This window comes from Danio rerio, chromosome 6 (genome assembly GCF_052040795.2).
Source record: "Danio rerio strain M-AB ecotype USA chromosome 6, GRCz13ab, whole genome shotgun sequence".
In the NCBI taxonomy this organism is placed as follows: Eukaryota; Metazoa; Chordata; class Actinopteri; order Cypriniformes; family Danionidae; genus Danio; species Danio rerio.
Window position 1 is genome coordinate 513,473 of NC_141026.1, and position 14,028 is coordinate 527,500.

General features: G+C 36.7%; 1 protein-coding gene and 1 long non-coding RNA gene across 5 annotated transcripts in view; one reads left to right on the top strand and one right to left on the bottom strand.

Moving 5' to 3' along the window:
* Positions 1 to 966: 966 nt before the first annotated feature.
* Positions 967 to 14,028, bottom strand: part of grap2b (GRB2 related adaptor protein 2b) — a 13,597-nt gene continuing 535 nt past the window's right edge. The window contains 9 exon segments of one of the 4 annotated variants that reach the window (NM_200678.2): positions 967 to 1,659; positions 1,792 to 2,374; positions 2,408 to 2,761; positions 3,049 to 3,117; positions 3,353 to 3,406; positions 3,670 to 3,829; positions 3,922 to 4,041; positions 5,532 to 5,623; positions 8,884 to 8,980. In NM_200678.2, the coding sequence (NP_956972.1) occupies positions 2,585 to 2,761; positions 3,049 to 3,117; positions 3,353 to 3,406; positions 3,670 to 3,829; positions 3,922 to 4,041; positions 5,532 to 5,623; positions 8,884 to 8,961 (750 nt within the window). In that variant the 5' untranslated portion in view covers positions 8,962 to 8,980 and the 3' untranslated portion in view covers positions 967 to 1,659; positions 1,792 to 2,374; positions 2,408 to 2,584. 4 annotated transcript variants of the gene reach the window in all.
* The window catches only part of LOC147843297 (uncharacterized), a 2,412-nt gene continuing 539 nt past the window's right edge, over positions 12,156 to 14,028 (top strand). The window contains exons 1-2 of the long non-coding RNA XR_015492951.1: positions 12,156 to 12,782; positions 12,834 to 14,028. The exon at positions 12,834 to 14,028 is cut by the window's right edge and continues 539 nt beyond it. This is a non-coding gene — a long non-coding RNA (uncharacterized LOC147843297). The remainder of the gene's footprint in view (positions 12,783 to 12,833) is intronic.

Here is a 14,028-nt window from a genome sequence, read left to right on the forward strand (position 1 = left end):
CAAAAAAATAAAATTATATATATATACATAATATATATATACATAACCTTAATATATATATTAAAAACATTGAGTTATTTTTTTAACCCAATGGTTGAGTTAAAAATATTTAGTGCTGTGTTGGTTTATTTTTAACCTTTATTCGGTTACTTATTAATAAGTGGGTTAAATTATATAACCCGATGCATTGGGTTAAAATAACCCACAGTTGGGTAGGTGCTATAATAACCCATTGGTTTATATGTTGGGGTATTTTTGACCCAACGATTTTTACAGTGTACAGAAAATGATACACATATTTAGGATGCTCCGCCATCATTCTCACCTTTAGGACCCAGCAGAGACATTTATTTATTTACACAGCCGTAATTATAAAATTAGCAGTACTTCAATAGTAATACCAGAATGGAATATAAATTACATTTAATCAAAATAACCCAATGCATTGAGTCAAATTATATAACCTAATGCATTGGTTAAAAATAACCCAAATTTGGGAAGGTGCTATAATAACCCATAGTTGGGTATTTTTAACCCAACTATTTTAACAGAGAAGGGTTAGTTCATCCATAACATTACTAACCATTTGCTCAGTCCAGTTGTTCTAAATGAGTTTCTTTCTTCTGTTGAAAACAAAGCAGCCATTGGAAAAATCCCCCAACATTCTTCAGCATTTCTTCATTTGTGTTCAGCAGAAGAAAGAAACTCAAACAGGTTTGGAGGACGAGGAAACGATTGACCTTCTTTTGGGCGTACTGTGCCTATAAGAGTTCATTAATCTCTGCTGATGGTTTCACTTTCTCCTGATGTAGGTCAGATCAGAGCTGCTTTGTTTATATATTTATTTATTTCTGCATTTGAATTATTGAATGTTGCTCAGATATTTTATTTTCACCCTTAGACTGATAACAGGAAACGCAGTGTGCTGAATCCAGCTGAAGATAGATCAGAGGTAATGCACATATATAGACATTATTTACTCTTTTTTTATTTCACCCTCAATATGTTTTAAGCTTTTTGTCTTTTGCAATTTTGTTTATTTAAGTATTTATTTCTAACAAATCCACACCAAAAGGACAGTTTGTTTACACTAAAGCTGTTTAATCTAAAAGAGAGAAATGTGATATTTAATTTACATACATAACTCTTATATTTGCACTATCCCAGCAAACAATTTTGTGTTTAATGGATGTCTAATAGACATCTAAATGTAGATAGCTTTGCTAAAACAAGGCTAAACTTGGCCTGTCAGTGAAAATCTAATGGACATCTAAGAATAGCCCAAAACTAGACTAGTCGAATAAACAGATTAGACAGACTTTACATGTCTCGTCGTTCATTTCTATTTATCTGATGATTGGTTTTGGCCTGTTCTTAGACGCCTATTAAATTTTCCCTGACAGCCCAAATTTGGACTTGTTTTAGCCAAGAAGACTGTTTAGACCTCTATTAGACGTATTGGACATAAATTGGACAGCTGTTAGACATGTATTAGACATCTACTAGATTTTTACTGACAGCCTTAATTTAGACTTTTAGCCAAGAATACTGTTTAGACATCTATTAGACGTCTATTAGACATGTATTATACATCTATTAGACATCTATTAAACATCTATTAGTCGTCTTTAAGACATCTATTAGTCGTCTATTAGACATGTATTATACATCTATTAGACATCTTTTAGTCGTCTTTAAGACAACTATTAGTCGTCTATTATACATCTAATATACATCTATTAGACATCTTTTAGTCGTCTTTAAGACATCTATTAGTCGTCTATTAGACATGTATTATACATCTATTAGACATCTATTAAACATCTATTAGTCGTCTTTAAGACATCTATTAGTCGTCTATTAGACATGTATTATACATCTATTAGACATCTATTAAACATCTATTAGTCGTCTTTAAGACATCTATTAGTCGTCTATTAGACATGTATTATACATCTATTAGACATCTTTTAGTCGTCTTTAAGACAACTATTAGTCGTCTATTATACATCTAATATACATCTATTAGACATCTTTTAGTCGTCTTTAAGACATCTATTAGTCGTCTATTAGACATGTATTATACATCTATTAAACATCTTTTAGTCGTCTTTAAGACATCTATTAGTCGTCTATTGGACATGTATTATACATCTATTAGACATCTTTTAGTCGTCTTTAAGACATCTATTAGTCGTCTATTAGACATTTGTTAGACATCTATTAGACATCTATTAGTCGTCTTTAAGACATCTATTAGACGTCTATTAGACATGTATTATACATCTATTAGACATCTATTTGACATCTGTTAGTCGTCTTTAAGACATCTATTAGTCGTCTATTAGACATGTATTATACATCTATTAGACATCTGTTAGACATCTATTATACATCTATTAGACATCTATTAGTCATTTACAAGACATCTGTTAGTTGTCTATTAGACATGTATTATACATGTATTATACATCTATTATACATGTATTGGACATCTATTAGACATCTTTTAAAACAAAAAATGCTTGCTGGGATGCAATGGCCGATCTCTGTCATCTTGAAATCTTGAAGCGTGTGTGTGTGTTCAGAGAGGATTGGTGTAGTTGACGGGGAACAGTCCAGTTCTGCCACGCAGGACTCCTTTCCACCAGGATCGATCGGACTGATCCAGAACCTCGATCACGTCTCCGGCCTGAAAGTTGAGCTCATCTGCGTCTTCAGCTGTGAAGTCATACATCGCTCGCACATGCAGAGCTGAGACCTGTAACACACACACACACACACACACACACACACACACACGCACACACACATGGATGAACTGAAGATATTGCGTGTGTGTGGTGAAATTTAAGAGTGGCTCTTTAGTGTATCTGTGTCTGTGTGCGAGTGTGTGTATGTGTGAGTGTGCATGCATATGTGTTTGTGTTTGATTCTGTGTGAGTTTGTATGTGTGAGTGTGTGTGTTTCTGCGTGTGTGTGTGTGTGTGGGGGGGGGGTTGTGTCTGTGTGAGTGTGTGTGTCTGTGTGTGTGTGTGGCCTGTATACCTGCGGAGGCTGTGAGGGTTGTGATGGGCGAGCGACCGGCGGTGCTAAGCTTCTGTAGTCCTGTCTCTCCTGCAGGATTTCAGAGCACTCAATCAATCAATCAATCAATCAATCAATCAATCAATCAATCAATCAATCAATCAATCAACCAACCAGTCAGTCAGTCAGTCAGTCAGTCAATCAATCAATTAGCCAATCAATCAATTAGTCAATCAATCAATTAGTCAATCAATCAATTAGTCAATCAATCAATCAATCTGTTTACTCATATTTCCGAACAGGTTATTGCAGTTCATAGGCTTACCTGCCGGAAGGGCGGAGCTTCAGTGGGCTTCCTGTGCAGGAAATCAGATGAACTCTGAGAGAGAGGAAAACACTCTTAAAGCTTTTCTGAAAAACTGCTTGGGAACTGCAGTTGCTAGGCTAATCTGGGTCTTACTATGGCATTGCTATAGTATCCAGGGTCTTGCTATGGTAACTATAGGCAGTTGCTAGGATGTCCTGGGTGTTGCTATGTCTTTGTTTGGCAGTTGCTACTGTATGTTTTGGTGTTGCTATGACGTTTGTCATTTTGGTGTTGTTGTTTTGTAGTGATGTTTAGGGGTGTTGTTGTGCACTCACCCGCTGGTCGGTGAGCAGGAAGACACGGCTCTGCTTGGAGATGGAGTTGTGTGTGTAATAATCTACCAGTTTGTTGAGGGAGGTGAACATCTCGCTCCACAGGTAATATCGGCCCTGCCGGTCTCTCATCACCTTAAAGTGCTGAACGTCATTTTCATGCCTGACAGATTCAAACATGCATGCTAATGACACGTTACGAACTATTGTGCAGTGTGTGTGTGTGTGTGTGTGTGTGTGTGTGTGCACATGTACCTGACTGAGATGGAGAAATCCCCAGGTGAGCTCTGGGATCCTCTGATGATGAAGGCTCCTATTGGTTGACACATCAGCTCATCCTGTGCAGACTGACGGCTGGTGTTCTCCTTATACCAGCTGAACAAACACACAAATGAAGACATTAATGAGTGTTTACTAAGGTGTTTCTTTTGCTTCACTTCTTTAAAAAAACAAACACACAAACAAAAAACTACAACTCTGTTTACTTAATTTACTTAATTTTTAGTTTGATCTGAAACATCCACATGATCTGAACAGGGTTTTTATGAAGTGAATTGCATTACAAGTTGGACACAACGTAAAAAAGTGCTGTAAAAGCACTGATAAATCAAACTGAGCATTATATAAATATAAGAAAATATGAAACATGTCTATAAAAATAATTGTCCACCATATTTTGTGTCATTTTTGGTACACTTAATTGCTTAGAAACTCACAATGGCTAAATAAATAAGTATATTATTCATTTTAAGTTTATTTGTATAGCTCTTTTTACAATAATTATTGTTTCAAAGCAGCATTACAAAAGGTGCACACTATTGCTCTACAACCAGATTAAGTTAAAGTTACAATCAAGTGCAAGGTATTTTTGATAATTCCTTAAAAAACATTGTCAATTCAATAGTTTCTCTGTTGGAAAGTTTTTACATATATATATATATATATATATATATATATATATATATATATATATATATATATATATATATATATATGTGTGTGTGTGTGTGTGTGTGTGTGTGTGTGTGTGTGTGTGTGTGTGTTTGTTATTATTTATTATTATTATTATTATTACTTTTATTATAATCTCAGTTTGAAGTACTGGAGAGCTTGAACAGTATTGTATGTAAGGGCTGTGGGGTTTGTAAATTTGTATATTCATTCATTTTCTTTTGGCTTAGTTGTTTTATTTATCAGGGGTCACCACAATGGAATGAACCGCCAACTATTCCCTCATATATTTTACGCAGTGGATGCATTTTCAGCCTCAAGCCAGTAGTGAGAAACATCCACAAGTATATGTGTTTATTTAAAATGTAATAACCAAAACAATCGGTCGATTGACCTGTGCTCATTTCCAAATCCCACTCGTGTCCACTAGATGTCGCTCTCTTATTTAATCTCTTACTGTGCAGCGTCTTTTATCATTTTGAGGTGTATTCAAATATACAGACAGGTTTTCCACTAACTGATTTATAAATTTTTGATCATTAATTAAAACACATGAAACAACTATTAACTCTTTGAGTGCTTGCTAATTGATTATATCCAATTACACTCAAATTGCACACCATTACACTTGTTTTAAAAGAGTTACAGACGTTTTTTAAATATTAAAAGTTGTAAGAGTGGCGGCGCGGTGGCTCAGTGGTTAGCACTGTGGCCTCACAGCAAGAAGGTTGCTGGTTTGAGTCCAGGCAGGGTCATTTGGCATTTCTGTGTGGAGTTTGCATGTTCTCCCCGTGTTGGTGGGTTTCCTCCGGGTGCTCCTGATGAATAAGGGACTAAGCCGAATGAAAATGAATGAATTTAAGAGAGCTGCAGAAATGAGTTTTGGTGTTTTCATCAGATCTGGTGTTGGTTACCTGGGGAAGGTGGTGACGATGTAATTTCGTGGAACGAATCCTTCCATACCGTTTATTTCAGCTCTGAACCAGTCGTCATTGGTGCCTAAAATCTACAAGAGCACAAGGTAATTAAGCTCACACCAAATACATGATGTTGTCAAAACAGCTGAAGTAATAGAGTGTGAATCAGGGCCCTTTCATACACCCGGCACAATGAGGCGCAAGGCGCGACGCAAATGTTGTTTACTAGTTTCAGCTTTACGCAAGAGTAGTTTTGAAGTGTTGCAGCACGCTGTTTAAATAGCAAATGCATTTTTGCTCATTTGTGCGCCCGTAGGCATAAAAGAGGAGGTGTGTTAAGGCGCATTGCTGGCGCGTAGCTATTTTGAGGAACTGAAATAGACTGTTCAATAGACCAGAACAAAGCCGGTCTATAGTCCGTTATTTGTGTGCCTCACTTACACATTGCTTAATACACACAGGGTGTTCAGCAATACACAAATATCTTTACAAACGAAAAAGAATTAAAGGATTAAAATATTACAAAAATTATTATTTTCTAGCCTGCAAAAATATAATTCATCTCGGGGGGCTTTTTCAGTTTGTTCATAACAATTTGCTTTGGTATAATGTTATTATTTTTAGCTGTATTATTTATTATCTGCATATTTATATTTGTTTTATTAAAAACAAGCTTAGATTTGTCCACCTGTCAGGTTTTAGACCATATGGGGCACAGCATGTGTTTTGAAAATAGCTCAGTTGTTTGAGCACACGTCATTATTATTGTTCATTTATTCGTTTGCTGGAAATTAAAACTGAATTGAGAAATAGTTTTGAAACAAATCTTTGCGCTTAACAAACAAAATTACTTATTTATAGGCTAATGGATGTCTACAACACGTTTGCCTATCCACGAGAGTGAAAGTGAAAGTAGATAATGATGAGGCTCATCTCTCATTCTCGTGCTGCAGATGCTCTGTTTAACTGTTTTCTCGCTAGTGAAGCGTTCAGTTTGTCCACTTACAAAGTCGTCATGTGAATAGCAAATGCACCATGGCACGACACAGCTGGCTCTTAAAGGGAATGGGAGATGAGACTCTGATTGGTTTATTCTCAAAACACACCTATAACTCATTAAGAGAATAAACTCAACCCTGTTAGACCATGTGCCGCGGCGCAAAGCGGATTTGTCTGTCCTTAAAATAGCAAAAGTGGATTCGGACACGCCCTTAATGCTTATGCGCCTGGATCATCAAAATAGAGCCCAGGGTGCTTGTGGATACTTCTCGGGCTCTATTTTGACGGTCCATGCGCAGAGCGCAAAACGCAGGGCGCAAACGCTTTCAGGGTGTGTCAGGACGCGTTTTTGCTAATTTAAGGATGGGAAATCTGCCTTGCTCCATGGCTCATGGTCTAACAGGGTTAAGTTTATTTTCTTAATGAGTTATAGGTGTGTTTTGAGAATAAACCAATCAGAGTCTCATCTCCCATTCCCTTTAAGAGCCAGCTGCATTACGCCAAGAGCGCATTCGCTATTTACAGGACGCAAAGTAAGTCTAAGTGGAAAAAATGAGCATTTCACAAGCAAACAGTTCACAGTTAACAGCTTTTTAACAGAAAACAGTTAAACAGAGCATCTACTGCGTGAGAATGAGAGATAAAGTAAATACTTTCACTTTCGCTGTTGGATAGGGAAACCTTTATGCACAGACATCAATTAGCCTATAAATAATTAATTTCGTTTGTTAAGCGCAAATATTCGTTTCAAAATTATTTCTAAATTCAGTTCTAATTTCCAGCAAATGAATAAATGAATAATAATAACAAAGTGTGATTAAAAACCTGAGTTATATCCTAAAACACATGCTGCGCCTCATATGGTCTAAAACCTGCAGGTGGGCAAATCTAAGCTTGTTTTTAATAAAACAAATATAAATATGGATATAATAAATAATACTGCTAATAGTAATAACATTATACAAAAGCAAATTGTTATGAATGAAATGAAAAAGCCTCCCGAGATGAAGAAGACATAAAAGCAGTGATTTTCCATATTTATGTAGGCTAGAAAATAACATGTTTTGTAATATTTTAATCCTTTATATTTATATTCTATACCTATTCTTATTATATCCTATATATATCCTTAATATTTACATTTTTTCATATGTAAAGATATTTGCCTATTGCTCTCTTGTGTGTATTAAGCAGTGTGTAAGCGAGGTGTAACTCTGTGCTGGAGTTTAGACCGGGTTTGTTTTGGTCTAATGAAAAATCTATTATAGTTTCTCAAAATAGCAACGCGCCAGCGGTCCGCCTCAGAACACCTTCCTTTTTAGACCAGAACGCCTATGGGCGCACATATGAGCGGTAATGCATTTGCTATTTAAACAGCGTAGCGCAACGCCTCAAAACCACTCTTGCGCCAAGCTGAAACTACCAAAAGACTACTGCGCCACACTGCGCCGGGTGTATGATAGGGCCCCTTGTCTTTAAAATGAACCGATCATTTAATGAAGCTTTGAATAATAACACAAATCATATCAAGATATTTAAACAATAAACTGTTTCTGGACATTTTGTCTTTAATATTAACTTAAAAACTCCCACTAAACCAATTTCTGACAATCTTTGCCTCCTGAATCACACACTTATCTTCAATTATAGCCAAATAATGGAGTCCAATTGTCATCTGTTGTGTGTGTTTACTCTACTGATATTAGCAGGACACTCCTGTTTTCTGTATCATTACTAATTTCAGTTATATAAACTAGGGATGCACTGATCCCGATACTTGGATTGGATATAGGTTTGATACCGCATATTTTTGCTGCATATTCTTGCAGGTGTGCTATATTCTGTGCAGTTTATAAGCCAACTAAAGCCATGCAGGTAGCCTATTATAAGGCACTAGACAGTTATCATGTAGGCTACTATTTCCCAAATGTTCTGAAGCCATTCTACAGTTTAAAGTGAAGCACAGATGAATATTCAGGTGGTTCAGTTCATGTTTACTTCAGCGCTTCCTTTAAACACTCTAATGGCTAATGGACAGACGGCTGCTTCTCACTCAGGGCTGCTGGACATGCTAATGAGATGGGCACTAGTGGGCGGGGCTTTTCCCACTCTGATGACACATACAAAAGGGAGAATGTCAATCACAGTGTTCCTGCATCAAGTCTGACTATATTAATTAATGTTGAGCACTAGAGGCTTGAGATATCCACACACTAACTGTTTAAACCCCTTATAAAGGTCATTTCTGCATAACAGGAAGATGCATGAAATGTGATACCTGTAATTCTGGGATGTGTGTGTTGTGTTAGTGCAGATATAAGTGTGTGTGTGTGTGTAGTAAAAGTGTCACCTTGATAACATCCCCCTTCCTGAAGCTCAGCTCGTCTCCTGCTGTAGCTGAGAAGTCGTATTTCCCTGTCGCCTCCATGATGGAGACCACACAGAGACTAGAATGAGAAACACATCAGTAAACAGAGGCGTATACTGTATCTCACTGGAGAAGCATTTATCACATTATAAAATAAGTTAAAGTGTCATCAAGCATTTATTTCACTGCATTTTTTACAGTGCATCAAACAGCCTGAACCTTAACCCGAAGCAGTACCATCATGTACACACTGCAGATGCTGAGAGTCATCAATACTGCATTTGCTTAATAAGACAGCAAACCCTCTCCATTTAAATACTCGGTCAGCAACAGCCGCTGGGGGTTTATTTTAGACATCTTTTGCATGCGCTGAACAACATGACTGTACTGTGATCAGTGGATATTTCTGTGACTGTGAGATGATGAAGAGTGAGAAGAGAAGACGAGGCCTGAGAAACTACTTAATAGTTTGTAATAGTGCAAATACACATAGAGTAGATGTGAAGAGCAGCGTAGAGGAGGAAATGAACACTCTGAAGATCACAGATCAAGTGAAAACACAGTGTTAATAATGCATCTCTCTCTCTACACACCAGAGGAGCTGTGCACTGTAAAATACATCCATACATCAACAATTTACTCGACATTGTAAATTATGTTGTTATTATTATTATTATTATTATTATTATTAACTCTTTTAAATTTTTAAATTTTGATCTTTCCTCCAACAACTTTTGCCATTGAAACATGCTAAAACGTGATGTTTATTGACATTTTTATTAGTATAAAGTGCTATACTGTCTGGGTTCGTGTTGTATATTACACTACTGAAACCTTGTATTACGCTGTTAGTTCGTTGATTATACAATATAGTGTTAAACACACAGAAACTTTACTAATAGTCACTTTAAATCCACAGTTCATGTCTGCACTGCTCCGGTTGGGCAGATTGCTCATCTCTGCTCTCATTGGTCAGATGACCCTGTTTGTTATGGTGGTATGGCTCTACTCTGCTCTGATTGGTTGGATTGCTCTACTTTGCTCTAATTGGTCAGATTGCCTACCTCTGCTCTGGTTGGTCAAATAGCCCAACTCTGATTGCTGGATGGCTGTACTCTGCTCTGATTGGGCCTATGGCTGTACTCAGATTGCCTAGCTCTGCTCTGATTAGTCAGATTACCCAAATTTGCTGATTGGTCAGATTGCCCAGATCTGCTCTGATTTGTCAAATGCCTGTTCTGATTGGTCGGATGGCTCTACTCTGCTGTGGTTGTTCTGATGGCTCTATGTTGATCTAGCCGGTCAGATTTGCCTAGCTCTGCTCTCATTGGTCTGATGACTTATTCTGTTGTGATTTGTCAGACGGCGCTTCTGTTTGGTTGGATGGCCCAGATCTGATTAGTCAGATTTCCCAGCTCTGCTCTGATTGGGCTGATGGCTGTACTTAGATTGCCCAGCTCTGCTCTGATTAGTCAGATTACCCAGATCTGCTCTGATTGGTCAAACGTTTGTTCTGATTGGTCATATGGCTCTACTCTGCTCTAATTGGTCAGATTGCCCAGATGTGCTATGATTGGTCAAATGTCTGTTCAGATTGGTCATGTGACTCTACTCTGCTCTCATTGGTCTAATGACTTATTCTGTTGTGATTGGTCAGATAGCTTTACTGTTTGGTTGGATGGCCCAGTTCTGATTGGTCAGAAGGCTCTATTCTGCTCTGATTACCCAGAAATGCTTTTATTTGTCTTATGGCTCTACACTGCTCTGATTGGTCAGATTGCCCAGATTTGCTCTGATTGGCCAGATTCCCCAGATCTGCTCTGACTGGTCTTATGACTTTACTCTGCTCTGATTGGTCAGATGGCTTTACTCTACATTGATTAGTCAGACTACTAAGCTCTACTCTGATTGGTCAGATGGCTTTACTCTGCTTTCATCAGTCTGATCACTCAGTCTGTTGTGATTGGCCACATGGCTTTACTCTGCTTTGATTGGCCTGATGGTCCAGCTCAGCTCTGATTGGTCCATAGCTTACAGTGCATATCAGAAACCAAACGTCCGTCATCATATCTGAACTCAATGTGGATTTGCTTTGGCAGCAGAAAACAGCGTTTCTCTACATGTGGACAACACAAACTCTTGCAGTCTCGGCTTTAACTCCAGTGGTAGAATGTACGAAGACCACAGACTGACACCGCACTAATATCACTTCTTCCTTTTGTGAAGATAAGAACTCCATTAATCCTGCACTTCTTACTTTCATTAAAGTCTGTCTTTAACCACATACTCTTACTTAATTCAGATTAGTTTAATAACTGGTGAAATTATACAACTTTAAAGTGTAAGCACAGTGTCAAATTACTCAGAATTAAGATTCAAAGTCATTTAAGCCACAGGTTTTCACATTGCATCGTGTTTACAGGTATAAAGTGTGCTTTAGAAAGTGTTTAGGACCTCATATTCCCAGTGATGTGATTTTAAAAGTGTTTTTAATTCAAGCTAATCAGGTTTTACAGCTGTTACATGCATGAATTCAATTATGATTGCATTGTTTAACTGCTGAAAACATTATAATTTAGAATTAAGGCAGTTTTCACATTAATTTTGACTCCAGTTCATGAACATTTAGCCAGTTAGATCAGTCGTTTATATATATATATATATATATATATATATATATATATATATATATATATACAGTGCCATGCAAACATTTTAGGCCACCAAATAAAAATTAAAGTCTTAGTCGTGTATAATATGTTCTATAGTACACTCTCTTTCTCTATTAGAAAATACAGGCGTGCATTGTTTGTGTCTAACTGCAGGAGTTTCTGTTCCCCTTATGAAAGAGATGTTTATTCAAATGTGCAGTGAAAATAAGAAAATATACTCTCAGTCTACTTCTGAAGAGCTCTCAGAGTTCTCAGGAACAGTCTTAAAGAGTTCAGTTTAATTATTTATACATGCATTACACTAGTAAACACTGGTAAACTCATTATCACTTGCAGTACATTTTAATAAAGTAATTGTGGACATTCTTGTGCACTAAATGTTACACTTAATAATACACATAATTTAATTTACTAAAAATGTGGGCCAAATAGTACCAAGCTGTTTTCAAGTAGCCTACTGTACTACTACATACAGTAGATGACCTTACATGTAAAGTACTTCAACATTACTGAAAGGAATAGTTCACCAAAAATGTAAGTATTCTCATCATTTACTCTTTTATGAGTTTCTTTTTGTCTTTTGAATGCAAAGTAGGATATCTTGAACAATGTTAGAATGCCACACGGTGGCTCAGTGGTTGGCACTGTTGCCTCACAGCAAGAAGGTTGCTGGTTCAAGAACTGGCTGGTCCAGTTGGCGTTCCTGTGTAGAGTTTGCATGTTCTCTCCTTGTTAACTTCTTTTTTTTAACACATGAAGGAAATTTAAACAGGTTTGGAAGCAATGAAGGATGATTAAATGATGCCAGAATCATCAGTTTTGCACTTAATGAAATAAACTTAAAGTATAGTTGTTTTCGTTAGATATATATTAATTGCAGAAAACATCAGGGCAGTCTCCACAAACTGAGTTTGGCGTGAAGAAAAAATCACACTAAAATAGTATTAAAAAAGTTCTATTAAATGTATTTTGTGTACATATTTCCCATACTTTCTGAAAATTGTACTATAGTAATTTAGAGTAAACACTGTATACTGTATAGTATTTACAACTCTTTCTTAATGAAGGCACCAGCATACTGTGATGTGAACTAGAGTGACCTGATAAATACCGCAGTATAATTTAGTTTTTACTTCAGGAAATGTGATATATTGTAGTATTACATATAAAAAAACTACAGGATTGGGTCATTTATCTATATTACTATAGGTGTTGTGTTACCATAGCAACTGTAGAATCACAACAAATCAATTACTGTAGTTGTTGTGTTACCATAGCAACTGTAGAATCATAACAGATCAATTAACGTAGTTGTCGTGTTACCATAGTAACTATAGCATCACCCCAACAGATAAATTAGGGTAGTTGTTGTGTTACCATAGCAACTATAGAATCACTTAGATTAATTATAGTTGGGTTACCATAGAAATTATAGAATTATCACAACAGATCAATTATTATAGTTGCTGTGTTGCCATAGCAACTGTAGAATCACAACAGATCAAATAATGTAGTTGCTGCGTTACCATAGCAACTATAGAATCACCACAACAGATTAATTAATGTTGTTGTTGTATTACCATAGCAACTGTAGAATCACAACTGCAGATTAATTATTATAGTTGTTGCATTACCATAGCAACTGTAGAATCATCACAACAGATTAATTAACGTTGTTGTTGTTGTTGTTACCATAGCAACTGTAGAATAACCACAACAGATTAACATAGTTGTTTTGTTACCATAGCAACTGTAGAGTCACCACAACAGATAAACATAGCTGTTGTGTTACCATAGCAACTGTAGAATCACCACAACAGATTAATTCAAGTACTTTACTGTGGTTTAAAAACACTGAGCTGATTTACTATACTTCTACAGTATTTTTTCATGTAGGAACACACTGATGTTAGTTTTCAGATGCAGGACTCTGTTTGGTCAGAGAAGTTGAATCAGAATCAGTAAAGTTAGATGAAGTGGCTGTTCTGAATCAAGCCGGGGATGTGTTGGAGCAGTAATGGAGGCTGATCTGCCAGTAATACGGCTGCAGTGACCTGATTGTGGATGTTTGAGGTTTGTACAGTATACGGCATTTGCTCCATCTGAATGCACGATCTGCACACCTGCTTCCGTTTCTGCACATCTGCAAACGCTCCGCAAAGCTGCTCTCAGAACCGTCTGTTTACTGCCGTTACACTGAATGACACGCAGCATCACAGCTCTAATGTGAAATATAACCGTAAAGGGCCAGTTCACCAAAAATCAACATTTCCTCACACTCAAGTGACTTTTATCTTTATTTTGCCAACATTATATGTTTAAATGTTAAGAAAGTCCCCTAACATGTGTTTTAAAACTTTTAATACACCTTGTGATCAACAGAAGAAAGAACTTATAACCACTTGAGTGAGTCAGTGATGAGGAAAGTTGGATTTTTGTGTGTGAACTACACCTT